Consider the following 24002-nt stretch of genomic DNA (forward strand, 5'->3'; position numbering starts at 1 on the left):
TTCCTATGGATGTACTCCAACCACAGGCAGATTCATTACGCCAGAGAGTCATCCCATTTGTTGTATTTATGTCCTTGTCGTCGCGTTCATTGCTGGTATCGCAGTTGCAGAGCTAAGGGATCTAATACATATACACAATACACATCGTATTATGACACAGGAAATGCTGCGGTAGTGTACGTAAATGAGCCATTCAAACTGGGCGAAGGACCGGTTGTGTATGCTACATCAATTCTTTTGCTTGCCCTTCTTCTGCGACGTGCCGTTCGTCTTCGACTTCACCGCACCATTCCCTTGTGTGTGTCCGTTGAGGGGTAGTAGAGGCGAAGTGGCCGCCATTATGCTCGGCTGACGGGACTCCAGGCTGATGACGTCTTCCAACTGTCTGCGGATCTCGCGTTCTTGAGTGGTCAAAGCCGACATCGCCTTCTCCTTCAACTCTTGGTCGAACTCAAGTTCGTTCGCACGAAGCTTCTGCCAGCTGGGGCACGAATATCAGCAGGCAGTGCAAGCAGCTCAAAAACATGAACATACCCGACATGCCGTGGGCACTTCTTCTTGCCTGTGCACCACCACGCGCCGTCCTCGACGACCGTACCGTCGACCTGCATCGCGTCCTCCCTATTGGCATGACCCTCCTCGTAGCTCTCTAGCACGCCCGCAGCGTATTCCCCGTACTCCTCGTCATCGAGGCACATACGCTGGTCCCATCCACACTCCTGCACCCGTTCTGCTCGCGCCGCTGCGAGCTCGAGCACCTTCTGTCGCCACAGAATGACTTCGAGCTCGTCCTTCAGAACCTCCCGCTTCGGCGCAATCTTGAACAACTCCCCTTGCAGCCGAGCGATGGCGCGCTCCCGCTGCGACTTCGTCGGCCTCTGCACTTCGTGCGATTCCACAAGGAGCTGATTCTGCGCTACGGCATGGGGCTCAGGTTTCCGTCTCCGTGTGGGCTTGGGCTCCTCCTTGACAAGCTGCACCTTGACGACGACGCCCTCTCGCTGCTTGACGTCCCGGACGCTCGCCCACAGAACTGACTGCTCGCCGCCCCAGTTCTCGATGCGCCGTTGCATGTAGCTGATCCCACAGTCGTCGGAACAGAACTTGGAGAACGCCCCGCGCGCAGGCTTGTGGCATGCGGCAGCAGAGGAAGGCCGCGGGTGCTTCAAGCCGGCGAAGCATCGCTGCTTGTATGTCGTCTTCAAGACCAAGTGAGGGTTAGCTGCCATAGAGGGGCAAAAGGGTGAGTCTCGGTTAAATGTCAAGCAACATCGCGGGTCGCGTACCCTTTATACAAGGAGGACAGACGAATTGGTCAATCAAGTCAACCTCTAGATCGTCCATTTTCAAGCATTGGGTGTGGTACCATTCGTCGCACCTTGTTTGAATGTTAGCGGGTGAAAAGGCGAAGACGGTCATATAAGAACTCACCGGTCGCACGCAATCATGACCCGGTCCTCATCGTAACTCGTCTTGCAGATACAATAGAGCTTGTCGTCCACCGCCTCTTCTTCCTCCTCGTCCTCCTCTTCCTGAGGCTTGCTGGCAGGCTCCGGGGGAGCAGGCATGACAGACGCCGACCGTGAGCGAGACTGGCCGACCGCTGCCGAGACGGACCGTTTCGCAGCGGACGCAGCGGCTGCGTTTGTCACCGCGGTCTTCTTGCCCTTGGCTACCGAGCCGCTACCAGAAGGCGTGAGACGGCCGCTGGACCCGGCCGTGCCCTCTTTGACGGCCGCCTTTGCCTTGGGTTTCGCAGCAGCAGCTTTGGCCTTGGGCTTCGCTGCCGGCTTAGCTTTCTGCACGGGCTAACAAAGGCATGAGCAATGATCTATCGCTTAAAAACATGATAACGCACCTTCGCTGTTGGCTCCTTCTTCTTTGAACTCGCGGACGCAGTCAAGGCCTCTGCTTTCTGAGGCTTGGAAGAAGATTGGGGCTGGGTAGCTGTCACCGGCTTAGCCGCCATTCCTGGAGGAGCAATTGGTGGCGGCATGACCACCAGTTCGGAGGGTGCGGGAGCAGTGACGGCAGGAGGTACAGGGCTGTCGGGAGCTTTCGCAGTGGGGAACACTTTTTCCAGGTGTTTGTCCAGGCGAGCCGAGCCCGGTGAGGTATGAGACGGTTTAGGAGGGTGAGACGGCGCATGCGAGTGCGAATGCGTATGCGTATGAGTGCGCGAGTGCGAGTGTGAGTGCGAATGTCGCGGCTCCTCGTCCAATAGGCTAAGAAGCTCGTCGTCCAGCTCGTTGCTCATCGACACGTCGACGTCACGAGCCACTTCCCTCGAAGCACTCGCCGCGAGGTCGAGCTCCATCGCCAAGTCAGCATCCGAGGTAGGAGATGCCGCTTTCTCGGGGAAGATGCGCTCGTCTGGCGTGGCACGGTCCAGCTCTTCCTCCAGGAGTGCAAGGGGGGTGGGGGTCCTAGAACGAGCCTTGACCACCTTGGATGTCCGTACGATCTCGTCAATGGCAGGCTCTGGGGAGACGGGCGCCATCTGCACCTCTTCAGGCTTCACCTGTGGTGGCGGTGAGCCATTCGAAGGAGCGGGCGAGTCTGGGGGTTCTTCCGGCGCAGGAGAGACTCGCCGCGACGCAGACGCAGGAGAATCAATAGCATAGTGTTCTAACAGCCACTCATGCGCATCCTGCTCCGGTGGGACATCCGCGATGCGCGCCGTCGGGAGGGGCCCAGAATCTGGAACATCACCGAGCGGGGGCTGAAGCGTTTCGGGCGCTACTAGAGACGAGTCTGGCACTTCCTCCACCTTCACTATCTCCGCTGGTACCGCGTCCACCTCCGCGATGTCGGTTGGTGACGCGTCAACTAGCACCACATCCGCTGGTGACATGTCCTCTGGCGTCGCCTCCACTGGTACAGCATCCACTGGGACCGTTTCCACTGGGACCGCTTTCACCGAGATAGCTTCCACAGGCGCCGCGTCCAACGGTGCCGCGTCCATTGGCACCACCTCCGCTGGTATCACTTCCATGTCCGCTGAGACCACTTCGTCCAATATCGCTTCGACGGGTGCCACTTCGACTGGCTGCACCTCCTCCACGAGCTGCAAGGGGAAGGTCTCTACCTGAGCGCCGCTCTCAGCTGCACTTGGTTGGGTTACTGTCTCCGTGACATCAATCGCAGTTCCCTCGTCTAGCGGTTCCGGCGACGGTTCCACCGCTGGAGCTATTGGAGATATAGGCATGGGATCCGGTGAAGGTTCACGGGGTGGCGGGGTTCGTTTGGTATCGTCAACATTGGACGTATAGTTGATTGGTGGTTCAGACACGAGCAGTTGTGATATGCTGGTCGGTTTGGAGGTCGCAGGGAGAGGATGTGGAGGAGGAGCGTAGGGTGAGGGGGGAGCGGGGACAGCAAGGACAGCAGGAGTAGCAGGGACGACAGGGATAGCAGGGGGCGTAGGAGGATGTTCAGCTCTAGGCGAGGCGGCAACAGCGATTGAATTTACTGGATCGAGATCAGGCGGCGGCGAGGGAGGGAGAGGGATGTGGGGTAGAGGTGTGGGAGACCGGACTTCAGGGGCGGCTGCGAGAGCGGATGCGGGGACTAACGGCGACGTATAGGCAGGTGAAGACGGACGGATTATGTCTTTGACGACTGGAGAGACAGGCGCGATGGGAGACGTAGATGTAGACGGGGGATGGTCCGCGGGGAGGACAGGTGCAGGACCTGCCAAGGCGGAGAGGCTAGTGTTGAAACTGCCTGTCCGTCTGCGTCTCTTGGTCGGGGGTTCACTGTCTTGAGAGGGCGTCTGGCTTAGGGAGATGAAGGCCAGCGAACTGACGCGTGTGTCGAGGCGAGGCGAGGGCAACGGCGGGCTCTTCTGCAGCACAGGAGAGTGCGAGACCGTAGGAAGCGGGGGCGGATTGCGGTTGAGAACGGGACTGATGGATGCCCTCCGTGCAGATTCTTTCCGTTCCATAGGAGTTGGAAGCTCACCACTCAGCCGACGCCTTTCCTCCGTCGCCGCCTGGACCAACGCCTCCAATGCTCCAAGTCCACCGGGGCTTCCATGTGACCCAAAAGTGACTGCCGGTGACCTCGGTGGCTCTGCGTTGAGCAAGTTGGGAAGCGCTGTGGCCGAAGACGTGCGGGAAACTACAGAAGGTGGAGAACCTGACTGTGTTTGAGACGCCGAGCGAAGACGGGAAGGATGAGCAGCATAATGCTCATCGCCTCGCAGCGGCGGAGAGCCATAGCCAAATAGCACCGAAGGACTCTGGAGGGGATTTGGTGTCCGTTGTGAGTATGGTGACTGCTGACGATCGTTGGGTGGTGTGGACTGAGACATGGGTCGGTAGAGATTAGTCGGAGAACGCGACACCGGCCGACCTACAACAGGAGAGTGAGAAGTCTGATGCGCAATGGATGTGTTGTAGGAGGGGTGCGATGATTGTTGTGGCGAATGTGGGAACGTGGTTCGAGGAAGAGGAGGAGGATATGTGTAAGTCGCGAGCAAGGGGTCTAACGTCGCACTCCTGGACGACGTAGGCCGCGAAAAGTATGAAGAGCTTTCGAAAGGATGATAGTCGCCCTCGTGAGGATCAGAGTTTCGTCGGGATGTGGGGATGTGTCGTGAAGCAGCCTGCGGCAGGGAATGTGGGAGGTGGTAGGAAACAGAGTCGCGTTCACGGCTTACGGGTGAGACTGGCGTCCTGGAGGTACTCGCCACAGCTTCAGGACGATCTGCGTCATAATCCCCGTATCCTGCCCATTGACTAGCGAGAGCGGTGCGTTCATCCCCTGACGGCGACCGTGTGTGCCTCCCGTGATGCGCATGTTGCAATGAGAGGGGAACGATATTGTGGCTGTCTCGGTTATAATCTGGATACGGTCTACTACGGAACGCATCCGGGTGTGGTTCTACAGACCCAGGACTGTTTACTTGAGTGTCTCTTAGATCGGCGGAAGCAGCATCGGGCCTGGGCGGCGGAGAGATGAAAGGCGGGGAATGTGAACTAGCGGGCGGAGGGTGTGCGCGGTCCGGTGGCTGCTCGTCCGCGCAGAGCAAAGCAGAGATCGTGAGCCGTCGTCCAGCCATCCGTCAAGCACGCCGCAAGCTACGGGTGTCGCCCTCGACCGCGAGCTGGAAGAAATGAAGAGGATTGGGGTGGCAGCGGGAGAGAACAAGGACAGCCCTGCGCGTCCATCCGCCGGCCTCACCGTCGACCAGGTCACAACGACCAAAGTCACAGAGCTCACACATAAACGCCATCATGCATCTCCGTCCGGCCGCCAATTATACTCTTCGATCCGACGCAGACCTACCCACGTTCGTAATCAAACGTCTAATTGCAGCGCAGAACCTCACAGACATATCGCTTCTCACGACATCGCCCGAAAGCGCAGGGATTGTGGCAAAAACAAAACATGGCATAGAATATAGATGTACAGCGAGACATTGCGACGCTACCCAGACAGCGGCCACGAAGAGCCGGCTGCTAAGACAGATGTCCCAGCCAGAGGCACGAGCGCGCCGCACCCAAGTCCCATCGTTCCAACACAAGGTCTTCTCGTTCTCCAGCCCATTATGACGGTCTCAAGGTCCTCGACCCACTCAAGTCCAGCAAGCTGGCGAGCGAGTCATCGTCGAGATGCTTTTGAAGGCTACAGGACGTCGTCAGCATCGGCAGAGGCCAGAAAACGCGCTCGAAACTCACCTGTGTTTTTGCGTTAAGGCTCGTCTGTGCTGTCGGGAGGCTTTATATAGTCGCCCGAAGAACTGTACAGCGGACTTCCGGTGGCTTGGGTCGGGACCCCCGACAGCGGTTCCCGGGTCCCGTGCGGGCCCAGGTCTGTACGAAGACTTGACAGAAACCGCGTCGCCCCCGCCGTCAATCCACTCGACAGTCCTTAGCCGTTCAGGGACCCTACCTCGCCGACTGACCACAAAAGAGGGCCCCGTCAAACATGTCGGTGGCCAGTAGAAACATGTTCGCCCTCCTCGATGGTCAGTCTCGCACAGTTTAACGCCAGTCTAGTGGTTTCTGCCTCTTCCTCCTGGCAGAGGCGGAGAAACAAGCATGAGCTGATCTTTTTTTCTCTGCTTCTAGAGGATGCCTCGCGGCCAGCCAGCCCGTCTGGTGCCCCCGCGAAGGCCGCAGCGCCTGCGCCTGCTCCTTCCACCCGCGGAACCCAGAAGTCCCGTGGCGGCCCTGCCTCAAGAGGTGGCAGGTACTACCAGCGCGGTGGCAAGTCTGCTCCTCAGAACGGCGACGCACCCGCTGAGGACGCCGAGCCCAGGAAGCGCGGTAGGTCCCCCTAAAAGGCGTTCACTTCGGCACGATCTCATCGTCCCCTCCCGACTTGCGCTTCCCCTCTCTCGCGCAATGTAGCCGACGGCGAAGGTCGTGGCCGTGGTCGTGGCCGAGGCCGTGGTGACCGTGGTGACCGCGGACGCGGTGGCCGTGGTGGTCGCCCGTTCGACCGCCACAGTGCGACTGGCAAGACGTATGTGCACCCATCCGAAGGTAGACTCTCGTCGCTCACATGCACATTTAGCGATTCGGACAAGAAGATCCACCAAGGTTGGGGTGGAGATGAGCCTGCTTCCGAGCTCAACGCCGAGGCTGCCGCCGTCACCGATGCCGCTGCCGAGAAGAACGAGTGGACCAGCACCGCCAACGATGGCGAGGCCTGGGCCGCTCCCGACGCTGCTGCTACCGAGGGAGACGCCCCTGCTGGCGAGAAGCCCGAAGGCCGCAAGCCTCGCGAACAGCGCGAGCCTCGCGAGCCCCGTGAGCCTCGTGAGCCCGAGGAGGAGGACAACACCCTCACCCTCGACGAGTACCTCAAGCAGAAGCAGAGCCTCGACATCGTCCCCAAGCTCGAGGCCCGTAAGGTCGAATCCACTGAGCCTAAGGATGCGGTTGTCATCACCAAGAAGGACGAGGATGAGGATGCTTACTTCGTCGGCAAGGTAATCCATTTTACCATCATCGCCATTGTGCCTTTACTCAAGGACCGTGCGTAGACGAAGGCCTCTGCCCCCAAGCCCCGCGCAAAGAAGGAGGAGAAGGTTTACATCGAGATCGACGCTCGCTTTGAGCGCCCCTCGCGCGGCGGTGGCCGTGGCCGCGGTGACCGTGGCGGCGACCGTGGTGGCGACCGTGGCACCCGTAGCCGTGGCCGTGGTGCTGGACGCGGACGGGCGGCGAACGGCAGCAGCGCTCCTACCGCTCTCAACGTGGACGACGAGACCGCGTTCCCCTCCCTGGCTTAATAGCCCCACAAATATAACGGTTCAACCAGCGGCAGTTGAATCTTTTGACTCCTCCATCATCCTGCGGCCCCGACAAAATCGTGGCGTCACCCGGCCCCGAGTATCTGATCGCTTTCCCCCTCTATCCGCTCCTCATTGTCTTGATGTCTGCGTGCGCACGTTCTGCATCTCTCCTACCTCGTATCTCTCTCGTCCTCCTCTCCGCGCTCTGTGCTCCTGCTCCTGTGTTCAGTAGTAGCCGATCCACTTACCAGCCCTCCTGACATGACGTATGAACCAAGACTATGCACGGTATCTTATGTTCTGTGGCCTTCCATATTTAGTCGTGTTGTATACGAGGTGTAAGAACGCATCGATGCATTTCGTCGCAGCATTTTGCCGCTCACGCGTGTCTGAATCGTCCGGGAAACGTATGAACACGACAGAAAGACTCGTCGCACGGCCGAGTTTGCGCTTTTTTGCGTAAAACAGTCGACCCCAAACGCCAATCTCTTGGGGTAAGTACCGTTACCGGTCGGCTCTAGGATTTTGTATGTACGTCATTGGATCGATGTCAGTGGGTATATATGCACGCCACGACATCGTGGCCAATATCCGTAGATTGCTGACTTGAGGACTTGTAACTGCACCACGACCACCACCTTGACGTCGAGCTCGACACTACTCACGAAATTGCTTACACTTTGCAATCCCACAATGACGATTGAAACGATCTACATTGCCAGGCACGGTTGGTACTTCTTGCGGTAGTGGGCCCCTTCCAGCTCAAGTACGATCAATCTAATCCTATGCTCTCTGGCAGGATTCCGTATGAACTGGGTTACGGATGACTGGTAGGTGGATGGATCGCTTCGTGAAGTGTAGTCGATTCTAACCGAAGCCTTGTTCTTAGGGAGAGCGTCACCGGTACGTCCACGGTTTCATGCCGCGGCCCTACGAGCCATTCACGCAATTGAAGTAGTCGCTTGATAACCTGTATACATACAGGACTGGCTCGCGACCCGCCACTCGCGCCCTTTGGATTGACTCAGGCCGAGGAGCTGGCGGACTACTTTCTGTCCTTGCCCGAGCATGAACGTCCGACCATCATCCTGTCATCACCGTATTGTGAGTGGCCCACAGAACCTCGCATTGCACTTTATATGCTGAAGCTGTATCGCTCGCTGCCTACAGATCGCTGCTTGCAAACTGCAGTGCCCAGCGCGCAGAAGCTGCAGCTGCCTCTCTATGTGGAACACGGTCGGTAGCCACGGTGGTGGCTCCAGCCGTACGCACACGCTGAAGGTACTGCATACAGGGCTAGCGGAGTGGTACTCTCCCGTTGCGCCCGACACCGGCCTTCATCCCCGGCCCTCCTCCGCCACCGAGCTCCGTGGATACTTCCCCGAAATCGACGACTGGTGGCAGTCCATCTACTACGTGTCCAGGAAAGGCGAAGATCTCGACGCGGTGCACGACCGCGCGAGCGGGCTCATGCGCGCCCTCGTCCCGCACATCGAACGCAAGTTCGGCGGGCAGCACAAGCGAGTGCTGCTGGTCAGCCACGCCGCGACGGTCATCGCGCTCACCAGGGAGCTCCTCGCGGACCGCGAGATGCCGCTGAAAGTGGGCTGCTGCACCGTTACGGAGCTGGCGCGGAAGCCTGGGGAGACGGAGGTCCTGGGCGGCTGGGACGTGAAGCGATTGGCGGATGGTTCTCATCTGAAAGAGGGAGTCCAGAGGGAATGGGGCTTCGAGAACGCCATCATACGCGACGGAAAGGTCTGTGCCCGGCTTTCTATGAGCTGCATTTCGTCGACTGACATCCCAACCAGGTCATCAACGATTCCGGACAGCCCGGAACTGAGCACGAGAAGGACGAGCCAGTTGGGCTTCAAGCGGATCTGCTCAGCTAAACTCTCGGCACGCTTCTAGAAACGTAGACTGTTGGGTGATATTGCTCCATAGAGGATTCCTGCCTCAGTTGTACTATACATCGGAATACAAGCTTCTTGATACATCGTGATTGATCGTCTACCGGCCACGGTATGCTCAGAACTTCACGAAGGCGCTAGCGTAGCTGACGCTGGAGTCCTTGATCGCCACGCACGCGCTGCTCTGCTCGTACCGCACCCACTTGAGCTTCGGCACCTTTCCTTCCTTCTCCAGGACGGTGAGCGCCCCAAGCAGGACACCGATCGGATGGCGCCCGCAGATCGTGTTCTTCGTCCGTGCGAGATAGTCCGCGAAGTCGTGGTGCGCCTGGGCGGCCGTGCAGGGCGGCATGGTGAGGATCTCCATTGCTTCATGGTCCAAAGCGGATATAGACTCGTGAATGGGGTTCTCTTTCACCGAGGTGTGTGAGTCCGCGCGAGACAGCCGGACTGGAGAGACAGAGCTCGGGGGTGGCTTTGGGTAGTAGAACGTATACTGGAACCGAAGGCCCCTGGTGGTATGTCAGCGGAACAGCGTTAAGTGGGTCGCTGAGGCATCTCGGAAACCCACCAGTGGCAAAAGTCACTGGAGACGACAAAGAACGTGTCCTCCCTAGCGAGGTAGGGTGCCAGCAGTTTCCCGTACGTAACCTCCTTGCCGTAGTTGATGGCCCCTACAAGGACGGGGACGATGGAGATGTCTTTCCTGTACATCTAGCGTGAGGGGAAAGAGGTGCTGGCGATGAGGTAGCGAACCCACCCCTCGAAGACTTTCCGGACGTAAGGGAGATGCATCTCGATACTGTGTTCGTCCTCGTCGGTTTGCTGATCCATCTCGGTAAATTGCCCAGTGTTCTTCAGTTCCCGGGTTGCTGTAATGGTGGTCAGAAACCATGCTACTGGTGAAGGTGATTATACTCACTTTCTACGTCTATTGGAAGCACGCCTAATGGGGTCTCGTACTGCGTGCATCGCGTGAGGGCGCACCCATCGACGTAAACATGGTGCGAAGGGCCGAGGACGAAGACGCGTTTACTGTGGAAAGTCAAGGCCGAACGTTACGATGATCATTGATGAGATGCGCACATTCCAGTGGTATCGATGCTCTTATACGCCCATGCGGCAGTGCGCCCAGAGTAAGCATACCCTGCATGACTGGGTCCCGTCGGGTAATTAATGAGAGTGGGAATACTCAGCGAAAACGCCAACTCACGGCGCAATAACAGCCTTCGTCCCAGAGACCGGTGGACTGAATTCATCTTCCGCGGAGGGACTAACGCCTTCGAGCCAGCCTGATAGCTCGCGATCCAGCTGACTCGCTACATTTCCTTCAGGTGGCGATGAAGACCTCGGCTGAATTCCACATACCATCTCCGGAGTACCACGAATCGGCGTGGGTTGCGTTTCTATGGATCGAGAAGTGAGCATGTGGACGGTTTCTAGCTACGGTACCTACCTGGAAGCCATCACGACAAGTGCGGTATAGTAGCTAGAGGAACCGCGTGCGCCGAAATCAGAAAGCAAGAGGCGTAGCGGACCTAGAGGCACAACTGAGTCGCTGGCTCCAGTACTCGAGAATCCGAGAAGCTGAATGTATTCGATGGGTGTCGAAGGCAGAAATCGTGTGGGAGGTCCCCGCGATCGACAAGCTGAAGCTCGACATGTCCCAGATTGGGGCGATAAACACGTGTTTACCTGCAGGCAGACCGAGGTAGGCCGCAAGCAATCAGAGAGCTTGCAAGTACTTGCTCGTAGATATAGGTTTATGCCCTTGCGCACGTCTTAGTATGTCGCCGTCGATGAGGACAAGTCTGGACAAGTACGGCGGCCAGAAGACCTACATCATCAGAGGGGCCTGAATCTATCAAATCGCACGAAGAGTAACCCAGCTGCGCGAGGCCTTACAAGCTCCGTTTCGCGCATACTCAAAGATGTATAACTTATGGGCCTGAAACATGGTCGCATGTCGATTATCTCTGGCATAGTCAAATGGATACATGGGAGGAAAGGACAGCAAATGAGACAACAGCGATACCAGCGACGACCTTTTACTCCTCTGACCGCAGACGAGCCGCAGCGTTGGTGACCTTCACGCCGAGGACCTTGGCCCTGCAACCGAAATTCGTATTTAGATCGACGGAAACGCGGGCGACGGCACGTACCTCTCCAGGATGAGTGTCCGGTTGCGGCTGCTGACGTTGTGTGCAACCTCCGCCGCGAAACTTTTGTTGTGCATCAAGAGAAGGTCGACTTCCCGCACGTTGCTGACAAGGAGCTTCTTCAGGCCGTTGGGAAGAAGATGACGGGTCTGTAGGGTTTGAGTGTTAGAACTACGCCTAACTTGATACCTGATTATCGCTAACCTTCTTGTTGCTGCCGTAGCCGATCTGAATGAGGGTCAGTGTGGGGTATTGCGGATACGACGGAAGGTACGAACCTTGGGCATGGGCAGCTGGCCCTTGAAGCGGCGCCGAACACGGTTGTCAATACCCTTGGGTTTCCTCCATGCCTCCTTGACGCCATGGTAGCGGTCAGACTGGTGGCGCCTGTATGGGGGATGAATAACGCTCCTGCAGCGTAGTAGCGCGGAAGATCTCACTTGAAGGGCTTGGTGCGCTTCTTGACGATGGGAACCTTGACCATGGTGGACTGTAGACGAGAGTAGATGAGAAAGGAGCAAAGAGCAGGGATCGTCCAGATTGGCAGCCCAAGTCCAGGGGGTCATCCGGTAGGTAGATTTTGCATCCACCGTCTTCCGAGCATGTTCCACGCTCAAAAGTCGCACCAGAGGAGTCCCAGAACGCTGGGCTGTCGAATCAGAGGTTTAGCAGGGCGTACTTACACTTCGTGAGGCTTGAGGGGGGCGTTGGCGGGGGGCGTACGGGAGCTGCTGCACAAAACCGACTTGCCCTGCGCGGTGACGGGCGCCTGTGCCACGTGGGTGCGGGGATGCTAAAATGGGAATTTTGCCGGATCGTGATCTCGGGCGCCAAGGGCTTATCAGGGCTGTCGGACTCGCACGCCGTGCAATTTAAGAAGGGTGACCACCTGGTACGACCGTCGACGAGGTCCATTCGATTGGGGACTCCAATTGAGCAGACGACGTCGATGTATCCTCCTACTCCCACCAGGATGGATACCGAATACGACTCTAGCTCGGAAGACGAGTATTTGTGGACTGCCACTAGCCGGCTGCCGCGGCGCGGCGCGAAACTATCACCCACGTGCAAGCAGCCGCGGTCCCACCAGCAGCCACTCCGTCCTTCTCGTTCACGCTCAGCACCTCCCTCGTCTGCTCCCGCCACCTCCAAGGCCTCCTTCCGCGCAAAAGCCCTTCGACCGCCGAAAGACGTTATGCTTGCTGCGCCCTCCGTCGATCTCTCCTTTGACGATGACGATTGGACGGCGCCACCATCTAGCCCTCGACTTTACCGCGCCGCCAGCGTGGGGAACAGTTGGGGGGTCACCTCGATAGGCCGAGGATTCCAGTGGAACAGCCAGGCCGAAGACAGCTGCAGCGATCATGAAAGGGACGACGACTCTCCTAAGGCGGCTGTCAACACAACCAACGACCGAACAGCTACACTACGTGCGACTCGTCCGGCATGGTTGAGCACTTCCGCAGTGCCACGATCTGCAGCCAACACCAATGGCATCGGAATGCTCTCTATCACTCCCCCGACACCTCTTTCCCCCCTCTTGCCTTCGCGTTCAGGCAGCTTCATCGCGGGTCCCCTGACGCGTTCTCCTGTTCAATCACGACCATCGTCTCCTCGCCCTTTCTCCTCGCGTCCCGCTTCTCCTAGGCCGACATCTCCGCTGGTAACGGGTACCTCATCGGCTCGAAGTCCCTTGTCTAGCAGGCCGTCGTCGCCACGCTCTTCCCAGTTCCCTCGCATGCGCCGCCGATCTTCGCAACAGCGGGTCTCCCTCATAGCCGGGCGTGTTTCCATAGCCCCGATTGAACCTCCGTCCCCGCTTCCCTCGGGCCCTCAAAGATTAGTCCGAACGAATAGCGCTGCCAGTTACCTGAGTGTCGCGAGCAGCGCGGGGCCTCCCACGCCGGACGAGAAGACCCACGCACTTGGAGAACGAAGCATATCCGAGTTCGTCGTCGAACGAGAGATTGGGCGTGGCGCGTACGGTCTCGTGAAACGGGCAAGAGAGATGATGGAAGACGGAACCATGGGGGTACGCTCTATCACGATGTCATTCTCGTGCTTCCCGCTGACGCCGCGAACAGCCGCCGCTAATAATCAAGCAAATCATCAAGTCGCGCATCCTCGCGGATTGCTGGAAGAGGCACCCAAAGTTTGGCACTATCCCGATAGAAATCTATGTCATGTCCGCCATTTCCACGACGCACTACGTTCTCCCGCCGCCTCGTCCATGGGATCCGCTCCGACACAAGCCGGAGGTACACAATGACTGGGTGGAAGGGAAAGTGGTAAGCGGCCACCCCAACATTTGCCCTCTACTCGACTTCTTCGAGGACAACCACTACTACTACCTCGTTCTCCCCTCAACAACGGCGGAACCCAAACCCGACGAGCCCTCTCCGCCGACGGACCTCTTCGACCTGGTCGAGGGCTATCCCCACGGCCTTCCCACAGACCTGATCCGAAGCTATCTCGGACAGATTGCAGACGCTGTCGCGTTTTTGCATTCGAAGGGGATTGGTGAGTCAATTGTAGAAGAGGATTGCTCGACGCTGAGAAGTGCCCCAGTTCACCGCGATATCAAGGACGAGAACGTGGTCCTCGGACCTGACGGCAAGTGCGTTCTTATCGACTTCGGAAGTTCAGGCCTCGTGAAGAAGGGCGGGTGGGACACATTCAGTGGCACGTGAGTGGATAGCCCGCAATATCTCTGGCCGACCTTCTCATCGGTGGGACGATATAGCCTCGATTACGCTGGTCCAGAGATTCTTCGCGGCGAGCGATACTTTGGGAAGGAGCAAGACGTCTGGGCGTTCGGCGTCGTTGCATACGTGATGCTGGTCGGGGAATGCCCATTCACGACGGCTGCGGAAGCCCAGGATGGTCTCGGGTCTCCTCTTGCCAGTGCGTCTATCGCGCTAGACGAGCGCTGCTCCGACGGTAAGGAGAGGGAAGGAGAAGAGGCAGACGGAGGTGGAGCGCTGGGCGACGCCGCGGCGCTCGTGAAGGCGTGCCTTCGGGTCGACGTGAACGCACGACCATCCTTCCAAACAATCCTCCAAAGCCGGTTTTTGAGCGGTAACGGAGGATGGGGTATGGACTCATGATCAAGTGCATGAACCCTAGTGGCCCGCACGGAATGTGCGTGCAATGTCTACGCCTAGACGATCAGAAGTCGCCTAGAGAGACACCAGGCTGATTCGGTTTACCTTGCAGGTGTACAATATGTTATCTGATGGCTTCGCGTCCTGCAGGCGTTCCTCTAGACGAGTCTTACACGTCTTTGGCGCTATCTCTCCACCATCCATCCATCGTTCGGAACTTCCGAGACGCGATACTCATCTACAGCTCGCTCATGACCACTTCGTACGCGCACAATGTTATCAACACCATCGCATCGTCTCTGTCTCCGATCGCATAAATATGTTCTCGCCACCGCATTCTTGTCGTCCGTACGATGTATCCGAGTAGTTTACCACCAACCTTGTGTAATAGAAATCCGACATGTACTTTTGCCTCGCGTCTGCTTGATGAGGTCACTACTCAAGTACTCAAGGTGATCGTGACCGGGAGGACCTTGAAGGTTGGAATTGAATTGCTAGACGTATCTAGATCTAGATACAGCTTTTGCCCGAAAGTCAACAAGCGCCGGTCTTTCTAGCCAATGGGGGTCCGGCTGAAGGCCGGAGGTGACTCCGGTGTGACGGCGGAGCCGGCCGGGGTAAGGGTGTAGGGTTGTAATCAGTAGGATCTCTATCGATCATCTAAAATTTTCGAGCCCGCGCGAGGGTACATAAACCTTAGAATCTCTTCCACCTCGAGTTTCTTCTTACCCTCACCTCCCTCCTCGCCCTCTCCCCACTTTCTTACACTTTCTTTTGCGTGAGTACCATCTCATTGTTGCGGTCGCATTGGACGGTCGCCGAGCATGCGGGGAAGCGAGCGCGCTTGTGAGATCGACATCGTTACGCGCGCATCCGCTATCTACCCGGCTCGATGCCCTAACCGCGACCTGAGCCTCACTTGATCGCGAGCCGCTACTGACCCCCGTCGTAGATCTTCATCAAAAATGGGAAAGGAGAAGACCCACGTTAACGTCGTCGGTGAGCACTCACCATCCATGCGCGATCCGTCGCGGGGTCTGACCATCCGCAGTCATCGGTCACGTCGATTCCGGCAAGTCGACCACCACCGGTCACTTGATCTACAAGTGCGGTGGCATCGACAAGCGTACCATCGAGAAGTTCGAAAAGGAGGCTGCTGAGCTCGGCAAGGGCTCGTTTAAGTATGGTGAGTGACATCTAGACGCCCGTGGCATCGCATCCATCTGACAGATCCTTCATAGCCTGGGTGCTCGACAAGCTGAAAGCCGAGCGTGAGCGTGGTATCACCATCGACATCGCCCTCTGGAAGTTCGAGACCCCCAAGTACATGGTCACTGTAAGTTTTTATATGCTACGCCCGCTCTCTCAGGTTCTAACCTCGCATTTGCAGGTCATCGACGCCCCCGGTCACCGTGACTTCATCAAGAACATGATCACCGGTACCTCGCAGGCTGACTGCGCTATTCTCATCATCGCCGCTGGTACCGGTGAGTTCGAGGCTGGTATCTCCAAGGATGGCCAGACCCGCGAGCACGCTCTCCTTGCCTTCACCCTCGGTGTCAGGCAGCTCATCGTCGCCGTCAACAAGATGGACACCACGAAGGTTCGTTATCGCGCGCTATCAGTATCACGCGCCATACTAACTACGCATATAGTGGTCCGAGGACCGTTTCAACGAGATCATCAAGGAGACGTCGACCTTCATCAAGAAGGTTGGCTACAACCCGAAGGCGGTCGCGTTCGTCCCCATCTCCGGATGGCACGGCGACAACATGCTGGAGGAGTCTGCCAAGTGCGTATATGCTCTCGGATTCTTTAGGTATATCGTGCTGACGCTCGCTCAGCATGCCCTGGTACAAGGGCTGGACCAAGGAGACCAAGGCCGGTGTTGTCAAGGGCAAGACGCTCCTCGACGCCATCGACGCCATCGAGCCCCCCGTCCGTCCCTCCGACAAGCCCCTCCGTCTCCCCCTCCAGGATGTCTACAAGATTGGTGGTATTGGCACGGTGCCCGTCGGTCGTGTCGAGACTGGTGTCATCAAGGCCGGCATGGTCGTCACCTTCGCGCCCTCGAACGTGACCACTGAAGTCAAGTCCGTCGAGATGCACCACGAGCAGCTCGAGTCCGGCAACCCCGGTGACAACGTCGGCTTCAACGTCAAGTACGTCGCCTTCGATATTCTTCGTGTAACACATGCTCATCTATTCATAGGAACGTGTCCGTCAAGGATATCCGCCGTGGCAACGTCGCTTCCGACTCCAAGAACGACCCCGCCAAGGAGGCCGCGTCCTTCAACGCCCAGGTCATCATCCTCAACCACCCTGGTCAGATCGGTGCCGGCTACGCTCCCGTCCTCGATTGCCACACCGCCCACATTGCCTGCAAGTTCGCTGAGCTCATCGAGAAGATCGACCGTCGTACCGGCAAGTCGATCGAGGCTGCGCCCAAGTTCGTCAAGTCTGGTGATGCCTGCATTGCCAAGCTTGTGCCCAGCAAGCCCATGTGCGTGGAGTCGTACAACGAGTACCCCCCTCTCGGTCGTTTCGCCGTCCGTGACATGCGGCAGACGGTTGCCGTCGGCATCATCAAGTCGGTCGACAAGACCGACAAGTCGGGTGGCAAGGGTGAGTTTTTGACATATCATACCATCGTCGTGACTCGTTCTGACATCGTCTTCCTCCAGTCACGAAGTCGGCGGAGAAGGCGACCAAGAAGAAGTAAACGACTTAGACGTGGTGTCTCTTTCCCTCGGTCCTTCCTCCTCGCTTTCCGTTCCTTCATCTCGCATGGTATCTCTAGCCTCGCAACTGTGTTCCTACCATCTCCATCATTGTTGTATTCACGATAACGAAGCACGCCGTCGGCCATGCTGTACCGGCGGCTCATGTTCAGTAATGTCCTTGCGTTGTTGTGCGTCGAGAATGAGAAGTTCGAAACCATTGTAGCGTTGTTCACATCAGCACATGCGTGTTCTTGAATTGGATTGCGAGTGACTAGTGACGTCTCAAAACAAGTCGATAGGCTGGCATACAATTACGCTATTCGCAACGGCGGAGCCATCCACCGTGCATAAGCATCTCCGCACGACAGTACTGACGACTTGCACTCGCTCTCCGAGTCTTGCGCGTTAGATGAGAATCACAGCTGGGTTGGTTTGCATTGGCCACTACATCAACCTCAGCGCGTCCCCAGCCTCGCATGCTCCTAGTAAACTGATATCACGGTTGTCCATCGTCTTCAGTCTCGTACACAAGGATACAAGTGACATTTGAAGTACACGAAGATTCACCGGCGATGGTGACCAGTGTCTAGTTGTATTGTTACAGTCTACATACGCCCACGCTCAGCAGACGTGCTCGATCTTGCCCCCGTCGTCGACGCGCTCGCCCAGGTCCCTGCCCACCGTGCGCTCGAACACCTCCATCATGAAGCCGAAGATCGAACGCGTCAGAGCGGCGTCCCAGCGGCCCTTGGACTGCTCGTCGCGGACGAAGGCGTGCTGGGCCTGCACTTCGATGAACTACATGAGATGGACCACGGACGCGTCAGTCAAGGGGTACGGGGTGACTCGGAGCAGCGGTCGGAGAGAGCGCACCGTGGCCGTGACGTTGGCGTCCTCGAGGGTCTTGCGGATGAGGTCTCTGCCCTCGCGGGGCACATGCGTGTCCTGTCGGGGGAAAGTATGAGCACGCGACTGCGGAAAGCACACCCGTGAACCGTGGCGCACCTGCTTGCCGAAGATCATCTACAAATACAAATACCAATAATCAAGATCGTATCAACAAGGCCACACAATGAGGAGGGGAGGACGTACCACGACCTCGCCGTTGTTCGTGAGCTCGCCGGCACGCACACGCGCGAGCGAGTTGTCCGTCTTGCCCTTCCCGAGCGTCGCGCTGTGGATGTCCGTCGCGAAGAAGCAGAAGGACGCGAGCACGCGCGGGTCGAAGGCCGCCTGCGAGCCCGAGAAGAGAGAAGTACGCAAAGCATGTGAGTCGGGGGGCTGCGGGCCGCGCGGAGACGTAAGCGAAGACGCACCCTGAATGCCTGTGGGAGGCGGCGGGGGCGGGGTAAACAAAGAGCGTGAGTGCCGCGCAGGCCGGGAGGGGGGGTGACCATACCAGGTGGCCGCCGAGACACATCCCGGTCGCTGTGGGCCTGGTCAGTGCCTGGCCCGGGGGCGAATTTGTAGTGCGGGTGGGGCGCTTACAGGCAATTCGTCCGTTGCAGTTTTTCAGGGAGACGAGCAGATCGATGGCGAGCGTCGCGTCCTGGGGGGCGGGAGCTCAGAGGGGACCTCCCCGTTTGTGCGGGGTGCTTACTTCGTCGTAGGCGGCGACCTCCTTCTCGATCTGGTGCAACCAACGGTCAGAATATGCGCTAGGGCGGTAATGGAGGCTGCTCACCTTGTACTTGTTGCCGCGGTCAGTGCCTAAGAGATAGGGAGATGAGCATACAGGGCGCTCTCGCGTAGATCCCATCCACGGCGGGCATACCATCGTCGTCGTAGGGCAGAGCCTCAGGCCCCTCGAATTCATGGTAGATAGACGGGCAGGCTACATCGCGCCCGTGTCAGTGAGTCCCAAAATGTTCTGACGGCTGGGTACTCGCCGACTACGTATCCCTGGCTGGCGATCTGTCCCGCGAAGCGTTCAACGGGCCCGGTCACTTGGTAAATTTCGCTGGGAGGCGTCAAGATGCGAGGTGCGTCGGTCTTGTGTGTTTGCGTTACCTGAAGCACACAACGCCTGTGCAGATAACATGATTAGAGTATATGCACACGACAACGCCCTCGATGTGCGTACCAGGGAACTTGGCGTTCGGGTAGTTGCGGACGACGGGGGAGATGACGAAGATTCTAATGGGACGGCCATTGGCGTCGAGCTTGGTGGGGATGTCGTAGTGGGTCTTGGTGACGAGCATGGTGTCTACGGGCGGTGCTACTGGATACTCGGGGCAGATGGCAGTCCTAATCAGACTAGGGATCTGCGGTAGGCGCGCACGACGCGTTATATAGCCGCGACGCGACGGTCACATGCCTGCCCGTCAGAATTTGTAGTGGGCGGCCCGCGCAAGTCGGAGTCGCGGCACGAACGTGCGTCCACTCTTGGCGGCTGCACTGTCTCTTTCGGTTTTCATCCTGTCATGCTCGTTCCTGGTCGCGTATATATACCGCCTTGCATCTCTCGAGGGCCCAGCTCGCCCCATCGCACCGACCACGACGACGCCCAACATGGTTGAACCAGCAGCGAGAATACGCCCCGTCGAGGTCGCCGACCGGAAGCTCGTCCTCTTCGCGGTCGGAAAAGCCGAGATGGAGCCCATTGCGGTTGCGAACAGGAAACGTAGGTCGTGTGCTCTCCTTTGTTTACAATATCTGACGTGCCTATGCAGTGTACGCGAACCCCCTGGTGCTCGCGCTGTGGGTTGGGCTGTCCTGTGTGTTCGTGCAGTATATGAAATGGTGGCCACAGCCGGAGCAGGGTGTGTTGGGCTACCTCACTCCTATCCCCGCCTTCGGCACCCTCTCTATCGTCTTCATGTTCGCAATCGATTGGTGAGCATCGTCTTTTCGTGATTTGCGCTCCCCTCTAACCCCTTTCTGTAGGCTGAATCGTTGGGGCTTCGACGAACGTTCGGCTCACGTCTTACGCCGACCTGACCTGGTCGACATCCCCGCCTACTACTCCCGCTCGCCCTCCTCTGGGTTCTGGGTCCTGGAGTACGGCGACCGCTTCGTCGGTATGATCGCCATCGACGCATCCCTCGATGCGGATGCAGATGAGCAGGTCGCCGCCGGAACGATCAAGAAGGACCGATCAGGGCAGGTGAAGATGGCCAAGGGCACGTCCAAGGTCGTGACCATCCGCCACTTCTATGTGCAGGAGGCGTACCGCGCTGCGGGCATCCAGGACGACCTGCTCGAGCACGCGCTGAATCACGCGTTCGCGGCAGACGCGACACTCCAGGGGGTGCGCGCTACCGAGTCGTCGCTCCGCCAATACGTGGGCGAGACGCTGCGGAAGCACGGGTTCGAGCTTGAGAAGAAGGCGGAGCGGGTTGGGACATTGAGGTGGCAGCAAAGCGTCCGGATACTGGACAGGAGTCGATGGGACTCGTTGCAGGAGAAGCAATAGGTGTGCTTTTCTGCGTTATACGCATGCTATACTTGTAGTTCACGAAGCTTGTTGTGCTTATAATCATCTGCCATACGATATGTCGCGCATACATCTTGCCTGTTATTGTCGCGCAGTCGTCCTACTTCAAGAACCGGGCCAGGTTCTCCGCCACGATCTGCCAATGGCCCTCCTGCAGCACCAAACTATGCGTCGCGCCCTCTATAGGCACGATCTCGGCCTGCGGCACCCGTCCCTTGATCTTGTTCGCCTCTTCGTAAGGCACGATGGCGTCGTCGGTGCCCTGCATATATGCGCCATGTTACATTGCATGTCGATTCGGGCGAGGTTGCCAGACTTACATGGATGACGAGTACTTGCAGCGGCTCCTGCGCGGGGCCGGCTGCGACCTTGGAGACAGCATCGTATGCAGCCTCCAGCCCGCGGATAGGCCCGACGTCGACGCACGATTGGAGGCTGCGCTTGTACCCGGGGAGCGCGCTGCTCTGCAGATCGCGGAGCTGCCATCGGGTGTCAGGGCTGCTGGATCTTCCAGTACCACATGTCGTCGGGTGCTCAGTGCTCACCTCTAAATGCTCCGGAATCGGAACTCGTGCGCTCTATGTATCATACATATTGTTCAGGATGTTGTTCAGGACGAGTCCCAGAGAACGCTGGCGGCGGCATCGACGTACAGGATTCGGCGCACTAAGACGCTGCCCAAAAACTATGAGATCGAGATGGAACATACATAGAGCGACAGCGGGACTTACCGTGAGCAAGCCGGCAGCAGCTATGAACACGACCTTGCCTGCGACGAGATGCGGCACGGACGCTGCAAATGAGGCGGCGACGCCGCCGCCCATGGAGAAGCCGACGATGTGGGCGGCGTCCCAGCGAATGTACTGCAGCAAGAGGGCAAGCTGGACGACGAACAGCGTCGCATCGAAGGCCGTCTTCGGGGCTTCAGAGTAGCCCTTTCCGTACAGATCTAAGCATGAGTGATAGCTTGCGGTGAGTGCGCGTTGAGAGGTCGCAGTGACGATGCGTACCATATACGAGGACGCGGAAGCCGTGCTCCGCGAGGTAGGGTGCGATCTCTTTCCAAGTCACTCCAGGTGTGGAGATCCCGTGGATGAGCACGACCTTTGCGGTCAAGTTGGGGCGTTTATGCGACGCTCTGAGCCGCGGAGGGTAAGATGGTTCGGTTGGCAGAACTCACCTTGGTGCCGTCCTCGGGGCCTAGGAGCCAGTACCGAACGCGGCCATAGGGAAGTTGAGCATAGTTTCCTAATGACGATGGCAGGTGTCAGCGTTGCATATCTGTACAAACTCCAGTAATCCAGGCTGCCATTCGGGAACAGGTCCTCGGGATAGATCTGGCGAATGCGGGAGGTCGCAGGGAGCGCCTCCATAGAGTGATCCACAGACACAGGAAACTATACGGGTGGCGCGTGCATTCAGTGCCAAATTATATGACCAGGAAGACCAGTGTACATACGTTGACTATGTTGGCCATGATCTGCAAAAGTGGGCACAGGGGGCAGGGAACGAAGGGGAAGTGAAAGCACTGTTCAATCAGAGGCTCGCTTGCTAGACATTCTCGGAATAGCACAATTGAGAGGGCGTGTGCGCGATATCATCGAAAGCAGGCAATTATTGCGAACACGGGCTCCCGTGCAGTCCACCTCATGGGAAGACGCAAGACGCACCGGCCGCGGCGAGCCGGAACGCGGGGGTCGGCAAGCACCCCGACTTTCTCGGAGATCACGGTAAGATCTGCACATCCACTCGCGCTGGGAGTGAGTCCTCCAAAAATGCCGTCTCTCCTCTCCTCCGCCATCGCGCAGCCCGCGCGCAACCAGCACCTCCTCTTGCTTCAGTCTTCGTCTGCTCAGACATGTCTCCCGATTGCACGCGCAGTTGTAAAACAGGCGAGCGAACGGACGCGTGAAACAACTGTCCTGTTCTGCTTCCTGTACCCGCCCTCTAGTTTCCTACAGTCCTCGAGCGCACCGCCATCCAATGTGCGAATCGTGGACACGACATCATGTGTGCCAGGCTACGATATTGACATGGACGACGAAGGAGCTCAGTGCTCTTCGTTGAGGAAGACCGTCCTCGAGGCCGTCCAATCCAGTGAGCACTCCTGCGCATTATGCATATAGTCCAGCTTCTGATTATATGTTGCTAGCTCCGGAGGGTCCTCTGAATGTCAGCATCGATTCTGTCGACACATTGCTCTCCGACTTGGAGTCAGTGTCAGAGACGACCCGTCTCCTCTCCGAGCTGCTCGCCATCATACGCGCCCGCGGCGGTGAGTGTTCACTCACCATCATCGCTCAAAACAAACTCACATCCCCCCTCTCACAGGCACCTCCCGCCTCATCCTCCACCTCCTCTCCCCCTCCCCCCTAATCCCCATCCTCACGCAAACCCGCTTCTCCCCATCCCTCACCCACCTCATCGCCCACCCGCCCGCGCTCCTCACACACCTCGCTTCCGCCTACCTTACCCCCCCTCCTCCGCTCTCCCCTCCCGAAAAATTCTGGGGCGTCTTCATCCCGATCTCCGAGCGCCCGTACGAGTCCGAGCGCCTCGTGTTCGGGCCCGGGGGCGAGGGCAGCGGGCTGCAGGAGTGCGCGGTCGAAGTGCTCGTGCGGGGTGGGGCGGACGGGGCGGGGCGGCGGCGGGGCGTCGAGCGCGTGCTCGAGGGCTGGTCGCCTGCTGTTGGGGGCGCGTGCGAGCTGCGGGAGCTGGAGAGCTTGAAGAGCTTGTGGGCGAAGAGGCCTGTGTTTGAGGTACGTTATGCAGTCTCTTTTTTCGATGTGTCTTGGCTAAGTGTTCGGCTTGCAGACCCAGAACGGTCCGGATCCGACGCAGAACTTGTCGTTCAACCTCAACCTCACGCCGGAACAACAACGATCGCGTGCACAGGTGCCGCTTCCCTATGCACACGAAGGTACGCTCCAAATCATCGCATGACCGAATGTCGCTAATGTCAAATCATCAGGGAAACCTGTAGGGCAGACACATGCTCCTGCAGCCATCTTGTACGACCCAGATTCTGCAGACGATCTCGACGACGACGATCCGGATGAGGACTTGGACATCTAGTTATTTCCACCCACCTACTAGTAGAGTCTCGCGGAGGTAGTCAGCGTGTAGCAGAAGGAGAATCGACATATCGTACTCGTGTAGTCAATGATTTTTGACGTGCACATGTGTGCCGAGAAGAATGTTTGCGGATTGCCAGTACTTCTGAACGCATTATATTTCGGATTATATAGCTGATGAGGTACAAGTACATTCTCTTCTTGAGAGTCTGATACACAGCTTTTACACGTACGATTTAACATGAGCTGGAGAGAAGGAACCCGAATAACGAGATGAACGAATGTAGTCTATGTCTTGCGACAGCCCCTCAAAAACCTAAAAACTCACTGATCGTACAACACATAGT

General features: G+C 57.9%; 12 protein-coding genes across 12 annotated transcripts; 6 read left to right on the top strand and 6 right to left on the bottom strand.

Annotated features, from left to right (window-relative positions):
* Positions 1 to 228: 228 nt before the first annotated feature.
* On the bottom strand, positions 229 to 2317 carry TRAVEDRAFT_33468 (uncharacterized protein; the record flags this gene model as incomplete). Its single annotated transcript, XM_008033802.1, has 5 exons — positions 229 to 481; positions 535 to 1222; positions 1287 to 1378; positions 1432 to 1808; positions 1859 to 2317. 5 exons carry the CDS (start codon positions 2315 to 2317, stop codon positions 229 to 231), a joined length of 1869 nt encoding a protein of 622 aa, XP_008031993.1.
* Positions 2318 to 3380: 1063 nt separating this feature from the next.
* On the bottom strand, positions 3381 to 4246 carry TRAVEDRAFT_25802 (uncharacterized protein; the record flags this gene model as incomplete). Its single annotated transcript, XM_008033673.1, has 1 exon — positions 3381 to 4246. A coding segment is annotated over exon 1 (464 nt), but the record flags the coding sequence as incomplete, so codon positions are not given.
* Positions 4247 to 5410: 1164 nt separating this feature from the next.
* On the top strand, positions 5411 to 5701 carry TRAVEDRAFT_110639 (uncharacterized protein; the record flags this gene model as incomplete). The annotated part of the gene is made up of 1 exon (XM_008034866.1): positions 5411 to 5701. The coding sequence occupies one exon, from the start codon at positions 5411 to 5413 to the stop codon at positions 5699 to 5701; it is 291 nt and encodes a 96-aa protein (XP_008033057.1).
* A 147-nt stretch (positions 5702 to 5848) lies between these two features.
* TRAVEDRAFT_25803 (uncharacterized protein) lies at positions 5849 to 7605 on the top strand. Its single transcript, XM_008033674.1, has 5 exons — positions 5849 to 5974; positions 6078 to 6275; positions 6360 to 6474; positions 6526 to 6943; positions 6998 to 7605. The coding sequence occupies exons 1-5, from the start codon at positions 5935 to 5937 to the stop codon at positions 7244 to 7246; spliced, it is 1020 nt and encodes a 339-aa protein (XP_008031865.1). The 5' UTR covers positions 5849 to 5934; the 3' UTR covers positions 7247 to 7605.
* A 650-nt stretch (positions 7606 to 8255) lies between these two features.
* TRAVEDRAFT_159290 (UPF0103-domain-containing protein) lies at positions 8256 to 10774 on the bottom strand. The gene is made up of 11 exons (XM_008034867.1): positions 10616 to 10774; positions 10528 to 10565; positions 10373 to 10478; positions 10246 to 10314; positions 10082 to 10194; positions 9920 to 10031; positions 9731 to 9865; positions 9061 to 9671; positions 8544 to 9007; positions 8420 to 8485; positions 8256 to 8353 (listed from the first exon to the last, which is right to left on the bottom strand). The coding sequence occupies exons 1-8, from the start codon at positions 10624 to 10626 to the stop codon at positions 9278 to 9280; spliced, it is 978 nt and encodes a 325-aa protein (XP_008033058.1). The 5' UTR covers positions 10627 to 10774; the 3' UTR covers positions 8256 to 8353; positions 8420 to 8485; positions 8544 to 9007; positions 9061 to 9277.
* Positions 10775 to 11087: 313 nt separating this feature from the next.
* Positions 11088 to 12035, bottom strand: TRAVEDRAFT_139836 (60S ribosomal protein L32). The gene is made up of 6 exons (XM_008034868.1): positions 12002 to 12035; positions 11759 to 11808; positions 11597 to 11705; positions 11523 to 11546; positions 11322 to 11467; positions 11088 to 11268 (listed from the first exon to the last, which is right to left on the bottom strand). The coding sequence occupies exons 2-6, from the start codon at positions 11800 to 11802 to the stop codon at positions 11208 to 11210; spliced, it is 384 nt and encodes a 127-aa protein (XP_008033059.1). The 5' UTR covers positions 11803 to 11808; positions 12002 to 12035; the 3' UTR covers positions 11088 to 11207.
* A 164-nt stretch (positions 12036 to 12199) lies between these two features.
* On the top strand, positions 12200 to 14831 carry TRAVEDRAFT_139839 (kinase-like protein). Its single transcript, XM_008034869.1, has 4 exons — positions 12200 to 13350; positions 13403 to 13838; positions 13887 to 14004; positions 14062 to 14831. The coding sequence occupies exons 1-4, from the start codon at positions 12268 to 12270 to the stop codon at positions 14423 to 14425; spliced, it is 2001 nt and encodes a 666-aa protein (XP_008033060.1). The 5' UTR covers positions 12200 to 12267; the 3' UTR covers positions 14426 to 14831.
* A 556-nt stretch (positions 14832 to 15387) lies between these two features.
* TRAVEDRAFT_110730 (translation elongation factor) lies at positions 15388 to 17144 on the top strand (the record flags this gene model as incomplete). Its single annotated transcript, XM_008034870.1, has 8 exons — positions 15388 to 15421; positions 15474 to 15608; positions 15664 to 15758; positions 15813 to 16025; positions 16078 to 16214; positions 16267 to 16584; positions 16635 to 17047; positions 17107 to 17144. 8 exons carry the CDS (start codon positions 15388 to 15390, stop codon positions 17142 to 17144), a joined length of 1383 nt encoding a protein of 460 aa, XP_008033061.1.
* Positions 17145 to 17766: 622 nt separating this feature from the next.
* Positions 17767 to 19346, bottom strand: TRAVEDRAFT_42128 (dienelactone hydrolase; the record flags this gene model as incomplete). Its single annotated transcript, XM_008033994.1, has 11 exons — positions 17767 to 17943; positions 18019 to 18090; positions 18151 to 18168; positions 18238 to 18378; positions 18462 to 18470; positions 18545 to 18573; positions 18634 to 18694; positions 18746 to 18775; positions 18830 to 18855; positions 18920 to 18979; positions 19229 to 19346. The coding sequence occupies 11 exons, from the start codon at positions 19344 to 19346 to the stop codon at positions 17767 to 17769; spliced, it is 741 nt and encodes a 246-aa protein (XP_008032185.1).
* A 310-nt stretch (positions 19347 to 19656) lies between these two features.
* TRAVEDRAFT_111550 (uncharacterized protein) lies at positions 19657 to 20560 on the top strand (the record flags this gene model as incomplete). Its single annotated transcript, XM_008034871.1, has 3 exons — positions 19657 to 19768; positions 19818 to 19980; positions 20032 to 20560. The coding sequence occupies 3 exons, from the start codon at positions 19657 to 19659 to the stop codon at positions 20558 to 20560; spliced, it is 804 nt and encodes a 267-aa protein (XP_008033062.1).
* A 121-nt stretch (positions 20561 to 20681) lies between these two features.
* Positions 20682 to 22058, bottom strand: TRAVEDRAFT_33477 (alpha/beta-hydrolase; the record flags this gene model as incomplete). Its single annotated transcript, XM_008033803.1, has 9 exons — positions 20682 to 20843; positions 20902 to 21060; positions 21127 to 21159; positions 21235 to 21255; positions 21313 to 21530; positions 21592 to 21685; positions 21762 to 21829; positions 21891 to 21978; positions 22041 to 22058. 9 exons carry the CDS (start codon positions 22056 to 22058, stop codon positions 20682 to 20684), a joined length of 861 nt encoding a protein of 286 aa, XP_008031994.1.
* A 298-nt stretch (positions 22059 to 22356) lies between these two features.
* Positions 22357 to 23663, top strand: TRAVEDRAFT_55577 (uncharacterized protein; the record flags this gene model as incomplete). Its single annotated transcript, XM_008034203.1, has 5 exons — positions 22357 to 22678; positions 22734 to 22856; positions 22913 to 23340; positions 23396 to 23501; positions 23553 to 23663. 5 exons carry the CDS (start codon positions 22357 to 22359, stop codon positions 23654 to 23656), a joined length of 1083 nt encoding a protein of 360 aa, XP_008032394.1. The 3' UTR covers positions 23657 to 23663.
* Positions 23664 to 24002: the final 339 nt, after the last annotated feature.

The sequence above is a fragment of the Trametes versicolor genome, assembly GCF_000271585.1.
Source record: "Trametes versicolor FP-101664 SS1 unplaced genomic scaffold TRAVEscaffold_1, whole genome shotgun sequence".
Taxonomy (NCBI): Eukaryota; Fungi; Basidiomycota; class Agaricomycetes; order Polyporales; family Polyporaceae; genus Trametes; species Trametes versicolor.

What these genes read in the sequence shown, in the direction of transcription:
- TRAVEDRAFT_139836 (XM_008034868.1), bottom strand. Translation starts at nt 11,802, where the DNA reads ATGGTCAAGGTTCCCATCGTCAAGAAGCGCACCAAGCCCTTCAA. An exon ending in AAGCGCACCAAGCCCTTCAA is followed by an intron (nt 11,706 to 11,758) that starts GTGAGATCTTCC and finishes TCCCCCATACAG; the next exon opens with GCGCCACCAGTCTGACCGCT. An exon ending in GCCAGCTGCCCATGCCCAAG is followed by an intron (nt 11,547 to 11,596) that starts GTTCGTACCTTC and finishes ACCCTCATTCAG; the next exon opens with ATCGGCTACGGCAGCAACAA.
- TRAVEDRAFT_159290 (XM_008034867.1), bottom strand. An exon ending in AGCATCGATACCACTGGAAT is followed by an intron (nt 10,195 to 10,245) that starts GTGCGCATCTCA and finishes GACTTTCCACAG; the next exon opens with TAAACGCGTCTTCGTCCTCG. An exon ending in GTCCGGAAAGTCTTCGAGGG is followed by an intron (nt 9,866 to 9,919) that starts GTGGGTTCGCTA and finishes CTAGATGTACAG; the next exon opens with GAAAGACATCTCCATCGTCC.
- TRAVEDRAFT_139839 (XM_008034869.1), top strand. Translation starts at nt 12,268, where the DNA reads ATGTATCCTCCTACTCCCACCAGGATGGATACCGAATACGACTCTAGC. An exon ending in TTTGCATTCGAAGGGGATTG is followed by an intron (nt 13,839 to 13,886) that starts GTGAGTCAATTG and finishes GAAGTGCCCCAG; the next exon opens with TTCACCGCGATATCAAGGAC. An exon ending in TGGGACACATTCAGTGGCAC is followed by an intron (nt 14,005 to 14,061) that starts GTGAGTGGATAG and finishes GGGACGATATAG; the next exon opens with CCTCGATTACGCTGGTCCAG.
- TRAVEDRAFT_25803 (XM_008033674.1), top strand. Translation starts at nt 5,935, where the DNA reads ATGTCGGTGGCCAGTAGAAACATGTTCGCCCTCCTCGATG. An exon ending in CGCCGAGCCCAGGAAGCGCG is followed by an intron (nt 6,276 to 6,359) that starts GTAGGTCCCCCT and finishes CGCGCAATGTAG; the next exon opens with CCGACGGCGAAGGTCGTGGC. An exon ending in CACAGTGCGACTGGCAAGAC is followed by an intron (nt 6,475 to 6,525) that starts GTATGTGCACCC and finishes ATGCACATTTAG; the next exon opens with CGATTCGGACAAGAAGATCC.